The sequence below is a fragment of the Bidens hawaiensis genome, unplaced genomic scaffold, assembly GCF_021521415.1.
Source record: "Bidens hawaiensis isolate Kalapana, Puna unplaced genomic scaffold, B.hawaiensis_p1.1 tig00035917_1, whole genome shotgun sequence".
Classification (NCBI taxonomy): Eukaryota; Viridiplantae; Streptophyta; class Magnoliopsida; order Asterales; family Asteraceae; genus Bidens; species Bidens hawaiensis.
This window is the reverse complement of record NW_027496255.1, coordinates 124088-146736: the sequence shown is the minus strand read 5'-3', so window position 1 is coordinate 146736 and position 22649 is coordinate 124088. Positions and strand designations below refer to the sequence as shown.

General features: G+C 35.9%; 1 protein-coding gene and 1 pseudogene across 1 annotated transcript; both read left to right on the top strand.

Annotated features, from left to right (window-relative positions):
- Positions 1–8553: 8553 nt before the first annotated feature.
- LOC143587916 (protein FAR1-RELATED SEQUENCE 5-like) lies at positions 8554–9519 on the top strand. The gene is made up of 2 exons (XM_077069072.1): positions 8554–8959; positions 9041–9519. Exons 1-2 carry the CDS (start codon positions 8554–8556, stop codon positions 9517–9519), a joined length of 885 nt encoding a protein of 294 aa, XP_076925187.1.
- Positions 9520–20861: 11342 nt separating this feature from the next.
- On the top strand, positions 20862–21952 carry LOC143587910 (flavonol 4'-sulfotransferase pseudogene; annotated as a pseudogene).
- Positions 21953–22649: the final 697 nt, after the last annotated feature.

Below are 22649 nucleotides of genomic sequence, written 5' to 3'. Positions count from 1 at the left end.
TTGTCTTTCTTTTCTTTCTTCTATTTTGCTCCAACGATGACCACCCACCAAACTTAAATAATCCAACCAACAATAATAATTATTATTATTATTATTACATATAAATGAGAAATTTGGTGCCGCAACTTGGCGTGCGGCACCGTCTTGGTCGATAAATTTTATTTGTTAGTTTAATTACCATAATAAATATAATGGAAACCTATCAAACGTTAATTTTTTTGTTTCAGTTCTGGTACCATAACAAACCTGAAATAAACCATCCGAGTACGGGCAGACTTGCGGCCTTATTTAAAGCCCATGACTAACAACACTCGGGTTTTACCAATGTGCAAGTTTACGGACCCCCCCCCCCCCTTAACAAAGTTGGTCGTTGGTCCACCTCAATGTTTATATTTCTTTTCGTTTTTAGTTCCAGCACCTTAACATACATAATCAAAACCAACTAAATTTGTGTCAAGTTACCGCCTCAATGCTCGGGACCACAACACTTGGGCTCTACCACCGCCCGGGTTTACCAACCAAATAAACATCGTGTTAAATATTTTGTTTTCTTATATGTTAATGTTTTTACATGTTAATTTGACGAATTATTTTTTTGGGTTTTAACGCTCAAATTTTACCAATGGTGTCTATATTGTAACGAACACAGCCGATACTGACCGATTTCTTGTCGAATCATCTTCGTATCGCTCGAGTTTTACCAACGCCCATGTATCTGATCATGCGCATTTCCTATAGGTAGAATAAATAAAAAATAAATTAATGATGATATATCAATTAAACCATTTATTCAACTCAATGTATTTAAGTCTACGTATTAGATTTAAAAAGTTTCTAATTTAACACATATAATTATTTTATTTGAAACTCAAGATATTATGAATTAAACGATCATTAAAAAAAAAAACGATACCGTGAACAATGTGAGGCGACTTGCAAAGTTCTTGGGCTATCCCTTCACAAAGGAGGAAGAGGCCGAAGGTGCGGTTCAAGGAATTGTTAAACTATGTGGTTTTGAAAACTTAAGTGCGGTTAATAAGCATGGGTTTTTTGTTGAGGGTGTATCGAATAATGCTTTCTTTAGAGAAGGTAAAGTTAGAGATTGGACCAATCATCTAACCGATGAAATGAGTCGTATTTTAGATGAAATCACTGAAGAAAAGTTTCATGGTTTGGATATCTCCTTCTAACTATCATATTAAGGGTGATAAATTAGTCTATTTTCATTATCATTGAAGTTGTTCGTTCGGTTTTTGTGCTTCTCGCCTTATGTGGAAGTATGTGCTATTGCTGTTGGTGTTATTATTGTAATTTCTTTGTGATTTGGATTCTAATTGTGTATCTGCGCTTTATGTTAATAGCTTTGTTTGTTTGCAATTAAATTGCTGTTGTAACATGAAAGAAACATGGGCAAATTTAATTGTTGAAAAAATCTTGTGATATTCTAATTAAAGAAAATAATACTAATCTAATCTATAGTGCAGGTCAAACACGACCCGAACATTTCAAACTCAGTTGCAACCTGGTCCTTTCCCGGTTAAAACCCATTTTCAACTAGACCCGATTTGATCAAAAAACAGGTTTGAAAATCGTTGACCCAGCCCAACCAGATTCAATCTGAAAACACGAGTTGTACGCCCTGGAGAGAGAGTATTATGTGAAAAGATATTGTACTTCTATAGTTATTTACATATGTTAAAAATCTTATGTAAAACTCGAACCTGTTTGGGCCTTAAACCCGGTTTGAGCCTTATACCTATCTAGTGTAATAAATGTTGATATCCTCTTGGCCTAGTAACATCAGATGTCTATCCCTTATATGAGTGGTGTGTTCGAGTCCTACAAAGTGCGCGCTAGATACTGGTAGATCTTAAGGGAGTGTGGTTGCAACTTCATGGAGAAAAAAGAAGTTGGGCCTATTATAATGGTGGGAACAGACCAAGGCTTTCTGACCCATATCCATTAGATAATAAATCTTTCAAGTTTATAACCAGTCTACTTGTTGGACCAATGAATTATTTAAGAACTATTCTTTTACGCAGCGCGCGTTGCGGCACGTGGAGTGTTATAGTCAATAACAATACTTAGATTAAAAGGATTACTGGTGGATTCGTGTTGTGTCATCTATGTTATTACTAAGTAGTTTAATTTGAGCATGTCAACTTATTGCGTTGTTCTCAATAACTGAGTTGGTAGAATCTGATAATCAAGGGTATCGTCGAAGATACAATATCCATATCTTCACTCTCATCTGAAATAATAATTTCTTACAATTTTTCATCATGTACACATATATAGTGAAAGATAGAGTAGCTCAAGACAACCAATTTTAAGTAGAAAACGATAGTTACATGTTTGACATATGGAGTTTAGTAGGTGTTATATACAAGCATCTTCGCAACATTTAAAACGGTCCATATAAAACCTCTTCTAAGGCATTTATGACGAGTCAAATAATGGCGATTTCGATAAATTCATGATTTTTATGTTGATCAAATTAATTTGATTGAACTTCTGGTGTTGTCAATACGAAGAAAGTAATCTGAAAGTTGTTTAATTAAGTCTTGTGAATGACAATGGTGAATGGTATTTTGGTAATGTTAAAACATTAACCGGAAAGTTAAACATTCCTTCACTTAGATGAAGAATTCTTAAAATCGATTGGGTGAGGCGATTCCAGTTTCTTTGTTAACCAACCGGACACACGTTTCTATGTGAAATTAAATTCAGTTGCAATCCATTGAAATTTCGTGAACAAAACGGACCCTTAATCATATAGATATTGTTTATAGCATCTAACTCGATCACACACTCTATAAAATTACTGATAGATGGAGGGAGCCAACTTGTCTGATTCACTAAAGGCTGTTGATGCGTGAGAATCGGAACTGGAAGGTAATTCCTTGTATTACTTTTCCTTTACTCATTTTGAATGAATGCATTTCATCCTTGGAATATAGCAAAACTATAACCAGTTATGTTTTCTTATGTTTCAGGTGATGTCCAGTTATGGTTTTCATCAGGTTGTGCAAACATTGATTTGTCGATATAGCTAGAACCCCATCAACATGTGAAACAATCTTGAATGAGATCAATATATGCAAGTACTTTTAACTTTTATTCTCTGATATACTAATTACTGATATAACGATATGTTTGATAATAATATGCTAACTTTAATAACGTCGATCTGCTAGAATGCGAGCTGCTGCAACTGAGAAGGCGGAAGGTGAAAAGATTCTGCAACTCGAAGGGCAAGCGAAATCTGAATACTTATCTGGATTGGGAATTTTTCGTATATATTTTTCATCATATACATTGTCCTATAGCTTGGTAATGTCCTTATGGTTTGCTAATGTTTTATTGCATACTAAATATTCTAATTCAGGTCATTATGTTGCTCAATTGTCTCAACTCTTTTATGAAAAATATAGTTTTACTGCTAGCTGTTAACCCCCCTTTATCGAAACATCTCTCTCGCTTTACTTTCATCCTATAAATCTGTGAAATCATTACCTTCGGAAAGGAGAAGCGGCGATTGACCGGCGACAAGGCAGATATGTCATGTGGAACGGACAGGGGATATTCGACAACATCTTTCATTATGTTACTAGAGTCGTGAAAAGCTAGTACACACACATAAAGACACTTTGAGAACTCATTTGAGTCGCCAAAATTCGAAAGAACTCCATTTAACAATAATATAAAAAAAAGTTTTATGTTCGTTATACTTACGCAAATCACACTTTTCATATATAGACGTAAAAACACTTTTGCAATTCAGAAAGGGGTGGCGGCGCAGCTTGTTACCCGCCTACCTGCTATGTTGATATAATATCTATGTTTCTATATAATGAGAAAAAAAAAATTTGTTGATGTCACTTATTCATAATAATCATGAAAAAAAAGTTAATAGTTATTATTGTTAAATGGAGGACTTTTGATATTTTATTGATATAATAACATTTTATTGATCTGCAGTTCGTTATTCCGCTGCAGGTTTAAATAGGTTGATTAGAGTTCAGTAGAACAACCGTTAAGTTCATGCTCGTGCCATTGATGTGTCTATCTCTGCTTTTTTTATCCAGATTTTCGTTTTAGTCATTGTCATGGTAGAAGAAAAAAAGGTTTCGATACAGAAGTTTGATGTACAGAAATTTGGTTGGTGGAAGATGCAGATTGAAGCGCTACTTTGTCAGAAAGACTTGGATGCAATGTTTGAGGATGAAAAACCAGAAAAGTTGTCAGAAGCAAAGTGGAAGAAGTTAGCCAAGAAAGCTAGGGCTTGTATTACACTGTCGTTGTCGGAAGATGCGGCGTTTAACGTCATGAAAGAAACCTAAGCCCGTGATATGATGGAGACACTATCCAACATGTATGAGAAGCCTTCGGCAGCGAATAAGGTCTATCTTATCCGAGAGATAGTGACAACAAGAATGAAAGAGGGTGGGTCAGTTATAACGCATATCAATAATCTTAATTCGAACCTCTCCTGCTTAGTGTCAGTCGGCATTAAGTTTGATGATGAAGTTCAATGTCTTTTATTGCTATCCTCTTTTCCTGGCAGTTGGTCGCAAACAGTGACTGCAGTTTGTTGTTCGTCTACAAAAATTACTTTTGATGGGATTAGGGATTTGATTCTTGAAGAAGATTCAAGACGCAAAAATTCAGATGAATCATCAAGTGATATATTAGTCACAGAAGGTGGAGGTAGGGGAAAACATCGAGGCAGTGGGAGTAGGAAGAGGAGTCAGTCTAGGACTCGCAAAGATATTGAATGCTGGGGTTGTAAAGAGAAGGGACACTTCAGGAACATTGTCCGAATGGTAAGAAAGAGGTGAACGTTACAGAAGATGACACAGATGACGGGGTCACTAGTGATGAGTTTTAGTTCTTAGTGTTGAGGGTAACGTTGATGCTTGGGTGATGGATTCTGGTGCATCGTTTCATGCCACTCATTGTAGTGAAACGATTAAATCTTAAGGTTGGGGATTTTGGAAAGGTTCGACTTGCGAACGATGATATTCTGGAGGTTACGGGTATGGGAGATGTTGATTTGATAACTTCAGCAGGTACGTCTTGGAATTTAGAAGACATGAGGGTTATTCCAAGTTTAAAGAAACGTCTGATTTCAGTTGGGCAGTTGGATGACCAGGGCACGATGTTAAGTTCGGGAATGGGCAGTGGAAAGTAGTCAAAGGGAATCTCGTGGTTGCTCGTGGCAAGAAAATGTGTTCGTTGTATATGGTCGATATGTCACCGAAAGGAGTGAATTCGGTTTTGGTGAAAGACAAAGTCCGGTTCACAGAATCTCATGGGCCGAATAAGGTTCGTTTTGCAAGTAACAAACCTGGAGCCAGAGTGAAGATTCGGGATGAACGAGTTAGGAAGGTTAAATCAGTCAAAGGACATCGTGATAGTGGGAGCACATCAGGAGTGCAGACGAGAGTACTCAAGGCCTCCGAGTGGGAGATTGTTGGGTTCGTAGGCCTTGTGTGGCCCGGTTTATTATTTGAAGTCCAAATGGCAGACTGGTGTAGGGTAGCCAGACCGAAGCCCGGCCCGGTTTGGATTTCTTGTTCAATAATTTACAAACCCTAGTTCAATTTCTATATAAACCATATTATGTACTTGTAATCATTGTCACTCAATAAAGATATACCTAGTTGCCACACGTGGACGTAGGTCAGTTTAGACCGAACACGTTAATCCTCGTGTTCGATTATTGCTTTCGCGTGTGTGCGTTTAATCCTAACATACTGGGCCTTTTATTTCCTTTTCATGTCGGTCTTGTAAGTGTTGAGTCTTCGTTAAGGTCGGGGAGTGGGCTATCAAAAGCGTCAAGCGTACATGTGTAGTCGCTGGAATCGGATGATTTCATTTTTATTTTTAAATAATTGAAAATTTCCTCGATCATCGATGATATGACCTCCCATTTATATCTTTTTGTGGGGAAAATGATTTTCATATCAACATCCTCTGCTCCAATAGCCCATCCACGTTCTTATCAAGTTATAAAAATTAAAATAAGTTTCGAAATCAGGATGCCATCTCAAAGTCATCATTGAAGATTAACCTTAAACTAACCGCATAAGGGCGTGTTTGTGATACCCAGGGTCGGCTTTCAAGGAAGGTGGTCAACGCCCCCCCCCCCCCCCACCCACCCCGTTGGACCCAAATTTTATAAAAATTAAAATAAGTTTCGAAATCAGGATGCCATCTCAAAGTCATCATTGAAGATTAACCTTAAACTAACCGCATAAGGGCGTGTTTGTGATACCCAGGGTCGGCTTTCAAGGAAGGTGGTCAACGCCCCCCCCCCCCCCCCCACCCACCCACCCCGTTGGACCCAAATTTGTTTTAAAAATATTTATATATATTTTTATGAAAACAATATAATTAATGTTTAAACTTAATTACACAACCTTTATCTTGGCCTAGTGGAGAAGAGGTATAATTCCCAACCAGGTTTTAAAATGAACTGTTTTTAGAGAAAATGCAAAGTTTTTTTTATAGAAGTAGAGGAAATTAGTCTTTTTAAAGAATCAGTAAAAATCTGATTTTAACATCTGACCAAGTATGTTTGTAGGTGTTTCCATGACTTAGCAATGTGTTTCACAATTTAGTTAAAAAATAATCTATTAATTAAATATGATTATACGTTCTACATAATTTGACAGTTATGAAAAAGGTTGTAATAATGATAACCTGTCATGTTTGATTATGTCATTGTCCTTTGTTGTTGTTTTGATATCTCTGCACAATAGTACCTTGCATGTACCGAAACGTTTCCAAATAAAAGGGTTGATGGCAGTATGGCACAACTTAAAATGTGGTTGCAAATTGGCGTCCGAGAGCATTCTCATTTTTTTTGGTCCTCCTAACCACACCTCACACCCCACCAGACACTGCGTTTAGCCCTTACCGTGGCGGTTTATTCGACGTGATTGATTTGACGACGTCGATGTCGACGGATGATTTGATTGGTGAAGTCTGTCGTTGTCCTAAAACACGCCGCGTTTAGACCTTAATGTTGCGTTTACAACCATCAATTATTTAGGTTGATTCCTAGACTTGTGGTGGTATACATTAGCTACATTACATACAAAGTTAAACATACAAAGTATACATTAGCTAGCATGCAAAACATAAATTACTTGCTACATTACATATAAAGTGTCCAAATTCCCAACTCAAGAAAATGTCTTGGATGTTTGACGGTTATTTTCCGAGCCCGCCGAGGACAAACGACGAGGCAAGTATTCCGGATTTGAATCTTGCGCCGCCGGAGTTTGTAGATTATGACGGGGGCGGCGTTACCAAATTTGAACCAGGTATCGTCACATGTTTATTTGGGTTACCCGTCGTCATTAATTTCTGAAATTAGATTTGTTAACAATATATTTTGTTAGGAATATTTTGTGCACGATCAACCGGATTGGTATTTGGCGCCTAGCAGCAGTTCGTACTTGTCACATCCTGAACATGATTACGGTCAGCCGTCATACCATTTATCAGGAGACCCGCATTACGTTGCCCAGCCTTCGTACCATTTTAATACCGAGGAGCCGTATTCATGTAGTCAACGTGCGTACCCATTAACAGTAGGTGATGCGTATCGGTCACAACCAGAACCAGACCATATTCTTAAAACCCCCCACGAGAATGTTGATGAAGATTACGGCAGACATAATTCTGACGACGTTGGTGATAATTACATTCGCGAGGCTAGGGTGTCATATAAAACGGATATCGTACGAGCCGATTTGTTTTGTTTAATAAAAATATTTTGTAATTTGTAGTTGGCTTGAACTTGTTTTAAATTTGACGTTAATACTGTTTCAGTTATTTTCTTCCCGTGAGGAGCTGGAGGAGTGGGCGAAGAAAAGAGGTCGGGAGCATGGGTGTGTTGTTGTCCAGCGGTCTAGGCCAAGGTCCGTGGATCTTGGATGCAATCGCGACGGCGAACCAAAACTCACCGCCACAATCAGGCGTACAGGCAGTATAAAGAAGGGCTGTCCGTTTAAGCTAAAAGGAAGGCACAACCGTGTTGGTAATTTTGGAAGCTTGAGGTCGTAAACGAGACGCACAACCACGACCCGTTCGTCTTTAAGGAGGGTCACGCGTATCTAAGGAGAATGACCGACGAGATGGTTGATATGGTTGCGAGGTTACACGCGGATGGCTTGAAGACATCAAAAATAGGTCCACTGTTACGAAGACAGTTTCTCGAAGCCTGCGTTATTGACAAGAACATACACAATCTTATAGAGAGCTGGAGAAGAGAAAATACAGTTGGCGATACCCCAATGCAGGTTCACGTTTTTGAATTTGATTTGTTGCAATGGATGTTCAAAAAAATATATTAACGTCAAATAAAACCGGCTGCAGGTATTTGAAAGCTTTCTGATTAATAACGGGTTCGTTTATCACACACGGGAGAACCCTGCCACAAAACGCGTAGAGGACGTATTCTTTTGTCATGACACGTCGCATAAAATGTGGCGTGCGTTCCCCCATTTGCTGCTGATTGACACCACTTAAAACACAAACATGTACAAGTTGCCGTTTGTTCAGTTTATTGGCGTGACGTCGACGTCGAAGTCGTTCTGTATCGCGCAAGCGGTGCTACTTAGGGAACGCCAGACGGATTTCACATGGGCCCTCGAGCACCTGAAAGGTATGCTCGAGGATTCTATCGAGCTGCACGTCATAGTCACCGACAGAGACTCGGCCCTGATGAATTCTTGTAAACAAGTATTCCCGAATTCTACCAGAAACCTGTGCCGGTGGCACATACGTGAGAATATAAAGAAAAAGTGGAAGGGTATCTATGACAGCGAGGCAAGAGAAGATTTCGCTCTATTATGGACGGTCTTGTGTGAGTTTCCCACGTTCGATGAATACGAATATAACTGCTTAAAGTTGCAAGGAATGTTATTCAAAATTGGGAAAGAAAGTAAGTCGTTCTGATTATTAATATACAATAAGTGTTAATCTAGTAGTACATTTGATAAGTTTAGTTTTGTTTCGTTTTCAGAGGTATGGGAGTATGTCCATGATAGCTGGCTCTCACGAGACAAGGAAAAGTTTGTATCTTGCTGGATGGCCGATCGGTTAAACTTCGGCGAGAGTACAACAAACCGAGTCGAGGGTCAGCACGCGAACTTGAAAAGGCACCTTAACGGGGCCAACAACACCCTCCACGCACTTGCGGCTTATACCCTTGAGCTTATAGAAGCCCAGAAGATTGAAATCGGAGCAACATTTGAAAAATCCCGGATTACGTTGAAGAGAGACCATAACCTTCAGGTTTTTTACATGCTACATTATAAAGTGTCGATCAAGGCTCTTACACTATTAGAAAAGGAGTACGGAAAGCTTGACAAGATGATCGAGTCGGGACATATGTGCCGACACCAGTTGCGAACGTCTATGGGGTTGCCGTGTGCTTGTGAGGTGGAGCGTCACCTTGATGCTTTGGTACCTATTCCACTAAAATCGATAGACCCGTTCTAGAGGAAGCTTGACTTCGATCCAGTAGTCCCACAGGTAGAAGAAGAAGACTTCGAGGCAGAAATGGAAGAACTTAAACAGACGGTTTTGATACGTAAAGATCGAAAAAAGAAAAGAAGTCTTTTATCGAAGATTTGGTCCGTTCTTCCCGGCAACTCAAATAAAAAAGAGCCAGAGAAACGGGAGGACCCTCGCGGGCGCCCAAACCTAAACTAGCAAACAAAAAAGGTCAAGGCCGCCAGGCACAGCTCGTATATCCCTTCCTCGTACCCTACTTCGTCCTCACAGAACACTGACCAAACCCCCTCATTCTTGGAGCGTTCGCGGTCGCAGTCCCATTCACAGCTTAAGATGCCCACTCCTAAACCTTCAAAACGGTCGTCTAATAAAAAGGAGACTGGAGCTGCCATAGGTTTTCCTTTAGCTGTTTATCCTGAAGATGTTGCAGCGGTAAATCGGTATAAGGGCCTTGTTCCAAGCAGGAGTTACCCTTACATCTCAAGGATCATAGACTTAAAGCCTGACGGTAACTGCGGTTTTTGGGCAATTGCGGAGGGTTTAGGAATGGGTCAAAATTGTTGGAGGGAGGTTAGGGTTGCCATGAAGAATGAGATGGATAGGAACCCAGATTGGTGGAGGGAAAGATTAAATACGGAGCACCTTTTTTTAGATGACCCGTAGTCGGGTGGATTTTTTAGAAACGGTTCAAGATGCGCCCCGCAACCGTTGGTTTCAGTTACTCGCCCATGGATACGTCGTTGCTCAAGAATTTAATTGCGTTCTGATTCTCATGGAGCCGCATAGCAGCCAGACATTTTTCCCAATGAGAGAGGGACCAGATCTGTTTCGTGGTCATCCGGTACTGGCCATTGCTAATGTTACAGATACTCATTGGCTATATATACAACTTGAAGGGGATTTCCCGGTGCCTTTGCCGGTTACTACTTGGGCGAGATTTGCAAAAGAAGAGGCTTACGGATGGAGGGCCTTGTATGAAAATCGTATAAACGACTACCTTAGAATCATGTCAAGTTGGCGAGTCGAATGTGATATAGTTGATTTAACCGCTTGATTGAATATTTAAATCGATGTATCACAGCCACATATTATACGCACTGTGCGATTAAGTTAACATAAAAATATGTAATTTTATGTACTAATCGAATATCATTAAATATGAAGAACAATCGAACACGATGACACAGTTGTCCAAAATAGCATCCACACGTCCACCATTAGTGGTCTTCGCACCTGTTTTCTTGTAACATTCACACCTAGTTTATTTGAAAACGTTTGGTATTTGTTTTGGTGAAACTTGTTGAATGAGTTTGGGAGAGAGGTGTCATACGATGTTGTTTTTGGTAATATATGGTTTATGAGGTGGTGGGGGTGGATTGCAACCTCGCCCATGGCTTCGCCTACTACATCGCCACATACCCGCGCAGGCAGGGAAGAGGATCGTTGCTTGGTGGCCCCTACATGACGCGCATCGTTATTTGGGACTTGAAACACAGCTACCTACCCTTACGATCCCGACAGTATCCCCCCGCGAGCTCACCCGTGCTAGCGCCCAGGGCATGCGTATTGTTCTCAAGTTTAGGGACCCCGACGGGACAAGAAGAGACCGTCTCGTCACGGACTTCGGTATGCCACCGTACATACCGGTGCCATTAGTCGAGCCTCCACCATTGATTGCCCCGGAGGCGCACGTCGACGACAACCACGAGGACAGAAGGGAGGGGGAGGATGAGGCGGCGGATGGAACGGAGCAGGTTCAGGTTACTTTTATAACTCGTTTACATTTATTTGTTTATGTCTAAATATTAACGTTTAATTCTCATTTTAATGTCAGCCACGGGTGCCGCAGCACGCAACGCGCACCTATCGCGCTGTGCGTTTAGACCATGCCACGGATGCATGCTTACGGAGAGTCGAGGCCGCGGTGCTACGGATGCAACGTCAAATAGATTGGATGATGGAGAGAGAGGGCAGCCGACAGCGCGGTGAGGATTACACATTACCTCCCCCACGCTTTGATCACGATGCTAGCACATCAAGGGCCGGCGCCGGCGCCTCAACCGACGGGGACGAAGACGGGGACACGGTAGTGTAAATATTGGTTTACACTACTTTTTAATATTCTATCAAACTTTAATATTTTGTATGTTATGAAGTTTTTATGAACTTATTATGAACTTTTATAACAAGTTCAAATTTTGTATGAACGGAAACTTGTTATGAACTTTTATATTTTGTATCACATGGTTTTATGTTTTTTATGCTTTCTAATATTGAAAGGTAAATCCAACCAAGTAGTAAGATAAACATGATCATAATATTAGTTTAACTACATAAACAAAAAAGAAAACGACGAGAGCTTTGATTCCAAAACACCAAAAATCAAAACAAAATGAAGATGTATATTTCATTTAATATTTTTTAAACAAATAGCCAACACCTAATATTATAGACTAAAATCACTTATTGTATATTTATTTAAATATGTGACATTCGTCAATTTCAGGTTAACTCCGTTAACTCAACTCCGTTAATTCAAACTTAAAGATCATTGAATCTATAACGCATACCTCATTACATTTAAACTAGGGTTTAAATGACGCTTGACACTTACTACATGTGTAGTCTTTCGGGAATTGCACCGAAACGCAAACGAGTTGACGCAAACGATTAGTGAATAAACGAAAAACGTCAAAACAATAATTATGTGATAATTATGTGTTAGACTTATGTGTTATGTGATAACATTGTTATAAACGTTAACTCAATGTGCTAGAACTAGTTAATTAAGCTAGAAAAGTAACATTTGGAAGTGGAGGGACCTAGATGTAACATGATTATTATTAATAATATTATAAAACCCTAAACTCTCTTCTCTCTTTCTCTCCCAAACCCGACGGCAGCCTCTAAACCCCCCCCCCCCCCTTGCGATCGGCCTTCATACACACACATACAATCAAGATTGTTCAAGTTTGATTGAAGATTAAGGTGCTAGGAAGGTATAAACGACTATCCTATGCATCCTTTATACTTGATTTCGATTTTTAATGGGTTAATTACAAACCCTAGGTTCCGAAAATCTCCATATAATGTGTTCATATGATTTGTTTGATTTGATGATGTATTGACGATGATTTGATAACTAGAATTGATATTATTACATGTTAATTGTTGTGTCTTTGATTAGAGATCAAATAAAACCCTAACCATGTATGTATGGTGTGATTGATATGCATGGATAATGGTTATGGTGTCTAGAATGTTATATGCATGAATTGTGGTCTATAGATGGTTAATATGTTGAGTTTTGTTGCAAACAGTTTCTGGACAGATTGTGTTGTTGATGTTCAATTGACTGTAACGGGGTGTAAATGTGAAAATTGGTTGAGATTATTGATACTACAGTAAACTAGGTTGAGTCTAGTTTCTAAAGAATATAAATTTGCAATTTTTGGACGTGTAAAAGTTAACCTTTATGATTTTACAAAAACGTTGTGCAAAGCTGAGTTGTTAGACCTGCTGTTAGGTTGTTTTGTAAATTTTATATCTCATGAACTACGAGACCAATTGGGTTGGTTCCACTTCTGGAAGTTGACTTGTTGAGTTAGAAACCTAACCCAAGTGGTCTTGCATTTGTTGGATTTTTCGTTTAACGGGAATTTCAAATAACATTCTGTTGCGCATAAATTTGACTGTTATGAGTTTGCTGTGGTAAATTGATCATTGTGAAAAATATATATGGAATAAAAATACAACAAAATATGTTCTGGAAACCTAACACATACATGCTTTTGTGATGATTTTTGGTAAATTAATTGAGATGCTATGATCGGTGGAATAGACTAGTTTTACAAGTAGAATTCTGTCGTTAAGAAACTAGTTGCTGAATTTTGTAAAAGTTGCATGAAACATGGTAATTGCTAGCTACTTGTCGTGTTTTGACCAAATTGCCCTTGAGGGGAATGATTGCTAATTAATTGTCGTGTTTTGACCAAATTGCCCTTGCGGGGAATAATTGCTAGTTAAGTGACCAAATTGCCCTTGCGGGGAATAATTGCTAGTTAATTGTTATGTGTGACCAAATTGCCCTCACGGGGAGTAATTGCTAGTGATGTACATTATTAATACATGACACGTAAATAATTGCTCACACATGTAATGTATCACAAATGTACTTGTTAAAGTCACACACGATTCACAAACGAAACACGAAACATATTGTGTGCATAGGTATTATGTGCCGAGTCTAGAGACTCGATAATAGTTCCGACACTTAGAAAAAAAATCTCTTTGTTGTTTTAGAACGCTAGAGAGAGTTTTTCTGTGACGCGCATCCTTTGGTGATTTATTTTGGGAATTCTTCGCAAACAGTGAGTTTCACTTACCCCTTTAAACTGTTTTAAACACTTTTCACTTGGGGGAGATAACATACTCCGAAAAACGCATTTCATATTTTGTTAGTAAATTATATATCACTTGTAAAGGCTAAGTGGCAAACGAAACAATTGAAGTCCTACACATCGAACCGGTTAATATTTGGATAATAGCGAGTCACTGTTGAGTAGTACTACTGGGTTTGACAAACCCCACCCAACGCTAAACTCGAATGGAGGTCGAGCGGGTGTAATTTTGGCTAACACGTACCATGGTCTGGATGACCTGGTGACAAGGCACTTGATAAACAGTCAGCTTCGGTGTCGAACACTTAGTAATACTTGTTGTATAGGCTAGCTACCTATCGATATATAATTGATTTAACACTATCTGGTAACGCAAAACGCTGAACGCAAAACGTTAAACGCAAAACGCTGAACGCAAACGCTAAACGCTTTATTTTATATAAACTTGTGAACTCACCAACCTCGTGTTGACACTTTTAGTATGTTATTCTCAGGTAGCCGAGGCGGGCGCGCGGTATAGGATCATGCATGGTTTTTGAACATTCTGATATGCAAACATGTTTTTAACTATTATTACTTGGGTTTTTAAGTCGTCCTGCGTGACGCAACTTTTGTTTTTTGGTTTTTACGTTTCCGCACTTAATTTCATTTAAACGTTTTTATGGTTTGATTATAACTAATGATTCCGATCCTGTTAGTTCACACCCTCTGACGGTAAAACTCCGTTAGTGGATTTTTAGGGTGTGACAAAATATATATCATTTTTTATCATAATAATCATGATCAAATAATTAAAACAAATTTATATATAAATCAAATTCTTATACTTATCAACTTAAGTTAATATTAGTAATATTAATATTAATGATAATAATATGTTGATTTGAAATGGTGGGATGATAGTTGATTTGATTGATTGACCACACCGCCGCGTTTACTCCTTACCGTCGCGTCTTATGCGGTTTTCTAACCACACCGGCGGTGTTGTTAGAATTGCCTTTTTTTAACAACAAATTTCATAGACCACAAACTAGCAAGAAGCTAGCAAACAAACAACAAAGAAAGCTTACACCTCAAAATTACACAAATATTTTCAAATCAAATTTTTAAAGAATGACCGATTTTTAATTCAAAGAAAACCCGTAGATTTGACATAATTTTGTAAGTCGAGCTCTCACAAACTGATTTCAAATTTTGCATAAATTAACTATATTTTTGTTGAATAAAACTTTGTTAAGTGATATTTAACGCTGACTAGGACCAACAACTTTTTTCCGGTTTGTTTCCACTTTTCCCCATACACCTGGGTGTTGTTTTCTCAATTTTCTCTGTTTTGATTTATTTTTAAAAAACAAAACTACTAAACATGTTTATATTTATATTAAACCTACAAAAACTTAGAAATTTATTTTATTACAATGCAACAACTAATTAAAATAACATATAACTTAGTTATTTAACTGGCTCAATTGATGCAAGTGCTTCAAGTGCTCGATGGGATCCGATTGAAGAATTGTTCGAGGTCGTATAAGTGTAAGAATATTTCCTTCAAAGTTACACCTACTCATTTCAATATTTTCTTCCTAACATGACACAGCCGGCAAAGTTTGAAACGGATCCATTGTGTGAAAATATGTTTTAGGGTGAAAAATTTCTTGAATTTGAAGAGTAGAGAGGAGTTTAAGAAAGTAGAAATAGGTGAAAATGTAGGTTGATTTGAGTTATATATATGTATAGTTTGTTTGTTTTTGTTTTAAGTTGTAACGATCATTTGATTGTTCTTCAACGGCCATCTCACACCAAAACAAATCCGGGACAAACTGTGGGGAATTCCTCGATTTATGGGGGGGTGACATTCACGCACAACCTCTAAACGAACCGAACGAACATGAACAAGGGCATGTTAGTGTTCGTTCGTTTAACTCTAAATGAACACGAACAGTTAATTGAACACAAATTTTGTGTTCGTGTTTGTTTATTTAAAAAATGAACATGTTCATGTTCATGCATTTAAATATTAGACAAACAGTTCACGAGCAAAAATAAACAAACATAAATGAATATAGATGAACAAATGTAAATGAACACAAATAAACACACTCCAATGAACAAACACAAATATTAAGTTGATTGTCACGATAATATTTAATTATATTCTCTTAATATGTAAACTAACATAAATACATGGACATAAATGAACGAACGAAACATGTGTTCACATTCGTTCGTTTAATTAAACGAACACAAATTTTTTGTTCATGTTCGTATGTATATTAAATGGGTGAAGTTAATATATAAAGAGAAACAAAATGAGAAAAATGAGAAAGATTTGTAGTCACACAAAAAAACTCCTTAAAAAAAGAAAATTAAATAAATAAAAAATCATAACTCAAAATTTAATAAAAAACGATACAAGTTAAAACACAAAAATGTTTCTAACGTCTTTCTCGTTCTCATAAAAAAACAAAAAAATTACAATGGTAAGTGAAAAAAATCATTGTATTTTTTTGTTTATCATTTTATATTATATTTTTCACGGTTACGCCTAAAAAATATTGCTTTATAAATAAAAGATGAATTGCAAAAACAATTTTTCAAACAATATACTCACTCTTTATTAAAAAAGAAAAATAGTCAAAATATAATTTACTGTGTTTCAAAGATGGATGGAGGAGCTATAAATTTCATTAAATTCTTGGTCATGCCAATATTTTATTAAACTTAATATTTTTAAGACTGAGATACGTTAATAAAATAATTTATTTCACTTTATATTAATCGCATTGAAGTGGGTATGGAGCTTAATTTAGTAGACATTAATATTTAGTTAATACGGAGTATATGATAATTTCCATTTGATTAAATAATTCATCGAAATATTTTGAAGTTCAAGTACTTAAATTGCATGCGTATTTAAAGTTTGTTTATGATCATATTCATTAGGGAAGTTAAAGTTTACTCATAATATTAAATTTGAACAAATATATATAATCTATAATGATAAAAAATTCATAAAATGAGTAATTGAGTGTTACTTAAATAATATAATAACATTAAATATATTTTATTAAAGCAATGATAGTTCTAGACTGGGTTACTTCATCTACTTCTTTTCCTAAATCTTTCTGATCGACCTCTCTATTTCCCATGCATTTATACCTCATTTTAATGAATTTTGAAAAGAACGTTTTCATATTTGAAAATTATTTTTTTTATTTTTAACAGCGGAGTTTTATTGATAACTAGTTGAGTGTCCACGCCATGCAACGGGGAACAACACTTAAAGGTTGTTAGCCAGCCAATGCTAGCTCGACTCAAACTTTGTACAGATCTGACTCAGCTTAACTCGAAATTATAGTTGAAAGCTTCAACTCAAGTTTGTCTTGATTATTATGATATTTATATTTATATTTATATAATTTGGGTTATTTTAATCATAAAACATATATGAAGAAACATATACCTTATAATTTACATCTAGATACTGATTATAATTTACATCAAAACGTCGACAAAAATAATTACATCGCAACGGTATGTTCAGATTTCTTTTAAACATAATATATTCAACCATATAAAAGGAAAATATATATAAATAAACTTACCAAATTTATGGATAAAGATTAAGAGGAAAATATATAAATATTAATAAAAATAACAAAAGTTATGTAAAATTAAAGTAACATTATTGTAACTATCATTAAAAATGAAAATATATTTAAAGTTTGTTTATGATCATATTCATTAATAGGCAAGTTGAAATTTACTCATAGTATTAAATTGGAAAAATATATAATCTACAATAATAAAAAATTCATAAAATGAGTAATTGAGTGTTAATTAAATAATATAATAACATTAAGTATATTTATTAAAGCAATAATAGCTCTAGACTGGGTTACTTCATTTACTTCTCTTCCTAAATCTTTATGATCGGCCTCTCTATTCCCATGCATTTATACCTCATTTTAATGAATTTTGAAAATAACGTTTTCATATTAGATTTTTTTTTTTAAAAGCATAGTTTTATTGATAACTAGTTGAGTGTCTGCACGATACAGCAAGGAACAACACTTAAAGGTTGTTAGCCAGCCGAGCTGAGCCAAGGCTAGCTCGACTCAAACTTGTACAGAGATGACTTAGCTCAACTCGAAATTATAGTTGAAAGCTTCAACTCGAGTTTGTCTTGATTATTAGGATATTTATATTTATATAATTTGAGTTATTTTAATCATAAAACATATATGAAGAGTTTGAGTTATTTTAATCATATTTCTATAAAACATATATGAAGAAACATATACCTTATAATTTACATATAGATACTGATTATAATTTATATCAAAACGTCGACAAAAATAATTACATCGCAACGGTATGTTCAGATTTCTTTTAAACATAATATATTCAACCATATAAAAGGAAAAAATATATAAATAAACTTACCAATTAATTTATGGATAAAGATTAAGAGGAAAATATATAAATATTAATAGAAATAACAAAAGTTATGTAAAATTGAAGTACCATTATTGTAACTTCATTAAAAATGAAAATATATTAAATTTTAAATAATGATTTATTGACTTGTACATTAATGCTTCGCTAACTTGTACCTTATGATCTAAATCTCGATATTAAATAAAATTTACTTCAAAACATTAAGAAAAATAAACACGTCGCAACGATATATTCAATTTAAAAAAAACATAATTACTTAAAAAATATAGAAGAACTTAAAAAAATAAATAAAGTTGTCAAATATAACTGATACATGCGTCTTAATATAGACAATGTAGAATATGAATATGAGATAACATTTATTATGGAGAGCAAGGTGAAACTGGTTATTCGGGTTTACCCAAAATCCACTAAAAAGTACTTGGTACTCAACTCAAATTAGTTCGGATTGGGTTCGGGTTTGTTAGATTCGGGTTCAGGTTTTGTAAATATGTGTATTTTTAGGTTCGTGTTAATAAATTTTCTGGCCGGTTTTAGGGTTGCGGATAAAAATGGCAGCCCTAGCTAAAGATTGTGGCAGGGCAAAGTTTCTATTTGATCTATAAAGTGAGACTCGTAGGAGTCGATGCTAACGAGTAGAAACCAATGAAGGCAATGGTGTCCAAGGTGGTAGTGGGAGTCAATGATTAGCTGATGGGGTGCCTTCAAGTTGCAAGGTTAAGGGCATTGATTTTTTGAATATGCCCTTTAAGATACACGATTACCTCTCCGAAGATGCAAGCTCGAATGCGCCTACACATATATTGAGACGATTAGCGAATTGACTTTATTTTTTATTGAATTTGATCTTGAGATCATGGTTTTGATGTTTGTTTACTTCTTATTTCACATTTCAGGTTTATTTACGGTTGTATTTCGCATTATTTTGTTTTAAAAAATTATAATAACTTAATTAAAAAATAACCAAAAATTGTAATGAATTTATTGAAGAAAAATAATAAAACATTTGTAATTGGACGATGGAATATAAAAATAAGAAGAAAATTTATAATAGATTAGTTAATAATAAAATAGTAGTAATAACAATAACTTAACCCTATTAATAACGTAAAACACCTAATTTAGAAAATATTTTTAAATCATTCCATTTAATAAATATTTTTATGCTAGAATATTCCTAAGTTTTTATGCATGTATTATATATATATATATATATATATATATATATTATAATATAAATATATATTAAATTTACTTGCAATAAAAAATTTTAAATAATTTATATAATAATAAAAGTGGGAGTATTGTGTTTCAAAATTTGTTCTTCATGCTTATATTATTGTACCCTCTTTGTTGTGATGTTTTTATTTTTATTTTTTAGTTTTATATTTTTAGCACCAATAATTTTCATAGTTTAAAAATATGTCACAATATTTTTTAGATTTAATCCCTAACATTTTCACTTTCAACTTTGGTCTCATATGCTTTTCATCTTTTACAATTTTTTTGTTAATATTTTGATCTAAATTTAACGAGTTAACACGTTGCAACACGTGTGTGTGGTTCATCGTTTTTATGTCCATTTTTCCCGTTTAACGGTCCCATCACAACGCGTAGATGTTAAGTTGACTTGGTTATTTTTTTTTCTGTATATTATGCTTCAGTCTAATTTCACGCCGCAAATGAGCGTCTGTGCTTCAACATTTTTTACGTCTACTTTTTGTTCGGTTTTCTTAATGGTCAATGAAAGTTACTCGCCGTTGGTGATGGGAAGGTGACCGAACGCAGTGGTGGTGATGGTGGTAACTTAATGCTTTCGAGTTGAGTGATATGTAAATACACGGTTTTACACCCTGCCGCAACGCGGGTGGTGTTAATACTAGTTAACTAATAAATAGTGAAAAGGATTTGGTTGAAGTATGGGAAATTAAAAAAAAGGAGCGGAAGAAACTGTATTTGCATTAGATAAAACAAACTGTTTCAATTCTTCTTTTAAAATTATCTAGTTATTTAGCTTTAAAGGGTTGTACATTAATCCTTCAATGAATTGTACATAATAATCTACACATTGATATTGAAAATTTTTTATATCAAAACGTCGACAAAAATAAGCACGTCCAAATGGTAAGTTCGGCTATTATTTAAATACAATATATTAAAAGATATGAAAGAAATAAAAGTTTTAATTAAATTTGACAAGTTGAATGCTATGGATGAGGGGGCAAACCCAATTTAGTTTGTAATAGTACCATGTGTTGATTATTTTATAAATTACTTAAATCTACATCGTCTTAATTTGCTCTTACATATTATATATATATAGTATAGAATAAGGGTGGAAATCCTTGATTTCATACAAGAGACCTTCAAATGTCTAGCCCTTCAGCTTCTCATGCTTCTCCTGTTCCTTGTTTGATAGGTAAACGCAGTGATGAAGATGAAGATGAAGATGAAGATTGGAAGAATATGGCTCTCATTTATGATAGATACAAAGAAAGAATTTTAGCTCTTCCAAAGGAGAAAGCTTGGATAACTGAAAACCTATACATGTATCAAGGCTTTTGGCATCTATCTGGTAATGTGGTCTCAGTGAATCTGTGATGGCCTTACAAGACTCTTTCAAAGCTCTTCCAACCGATATCTACTTGGCTTCATCGCCTAAATCTGGCACCAAATGGCTCAAGGCGCTAGCATTTGCTTTGGTAAACAGAAACCGATATAAAAACAACTCCCTTTCAACTCACCCGTTACATGTCTTTAACCCCCATAACTGTGTACCCTTTGTTGAAACCGAAGTTTTTAGAAACACACCTACTTACGCGCACGCAGATGCAGATGCGCCACGTCTCTTCGCTACCCATATGGCCTACACTTTACTGCCTCAGTCCATTCTTGATCAGGGTTGTCGGTTAGTCGTCTACATATGCAGAGACCCTAAAGATGTTTTGGTCTCTTTGTTTCATTTTGCAAATAAGTTAAGAGACAAATCAAGGGGTTTACTGACATTTGAAGAGTCATTTAAGCGGTTTTCTAAAGGTATCGTGCCATACGGACCCTACTGGGACCATGTGAAAGGGTATCGTAAGGCCAATTTAGCACACCCCCAAAATGTTTTATTCTTAACGTATGAGGAGATGACAAAAGATACAGTGAACAATGTGAAGCGACTTGCGAAGTTCTTGGGCTACCCCTTCACAGAGGAGGAAGAGGCCGAAGGTGCGGCTCAAGGAATTGTTAAACTATGTAGTTTTGAAAAGTTAAGTAACGTTAATAAGCATGGGAATTATATTGAGGGTGTATCTAATGATTCTTTCTTTAGGAAAGGTAAGGTTGGTGACTGGACCAATCATCTAACCGATGAAATGAGGCGTATTTTGGATGAAATCACTGAAGAAAAGTTTCATGGTTTGGATATCTCCTTCTAACTATCTTATTAAGGGTGATGATTTAGTCTATTTTCTTTATCAGTGAAGTTGTTCGTTCGGTTTACGTGCTTATGTGCTACTGTTGTTTGTATTATTATTGTAATTTCTTTGTGATTTGGCATCTAATTGTGTATCTATATGAAACTTATGTAAAACTTGAACCTGTTTGGGCCTTAAACCCGGTTTGAGACTTATACCTATCTAGTGTACTAAATGTTGATATCCTCTTGCCTAGTAACATCACATGTATATCCCTTATTAGAGTGGTGTGTGTTCGAGTCCTACAAAGTGAGCACTAGATAGTAGATACTGGAGTGGTGGATCTTAAGGGAGTGTGGTTGCAACTTCATGGAGAAAAAAGATGTAGGGCCTATTTTATTGGTGAGCTCAGGTCATGAAACAGACCAAGGCTTTCTGACCCATATCCATTAGATAATAATTCTTATGGCAATAAAGAACACATGGTATTAATTTTGTTTGTTTTCAAGAAACTATGTATAATAATGCTGATGGTTCAAAAAATTCCTTTCCAAAAGATTTTGGGGAAGCTTTTCGATCGAATATGATTTCGTGTTTAATTCCACCAGGCCATCTAAGGGTCTGGCTTGTTTTGTGGCATCCTGATAGCTTTGTGAACAAGAGTTTCTTACTAGTTAGTGGGATGGTTAAGGCTTATTCAGATTTGTTTCATGCCCTTCATCCATGTATATGCGCCCCAAGAACCGGCTGCTAAGGACTTATTGAGAAAGCTTCGGGACAGACAGTTTTTACTTTACCTTCATCAAGCATTAATATTGGGAGTTTCTTGAACGAGATTTTGTTTAGTGCC

Bases quoted from the DNA above. Each gene is read 5' to 3' on its own strand.
- LOC143587916 (XM_077069072.1), top strand. From the start codon at position 8,554: ATGTACAAGTTGCCGTTTGTTCAGTTTATTGGCGTGACGTCGACGTCG. The intron at 8,960-9,040 runs GTAAGTCGTTCT...TTTCGTTTTCAG, and splicing joins ATTCAAAATTGGGAAAGAAA to AGGTATGGGAGTATGTCCAT.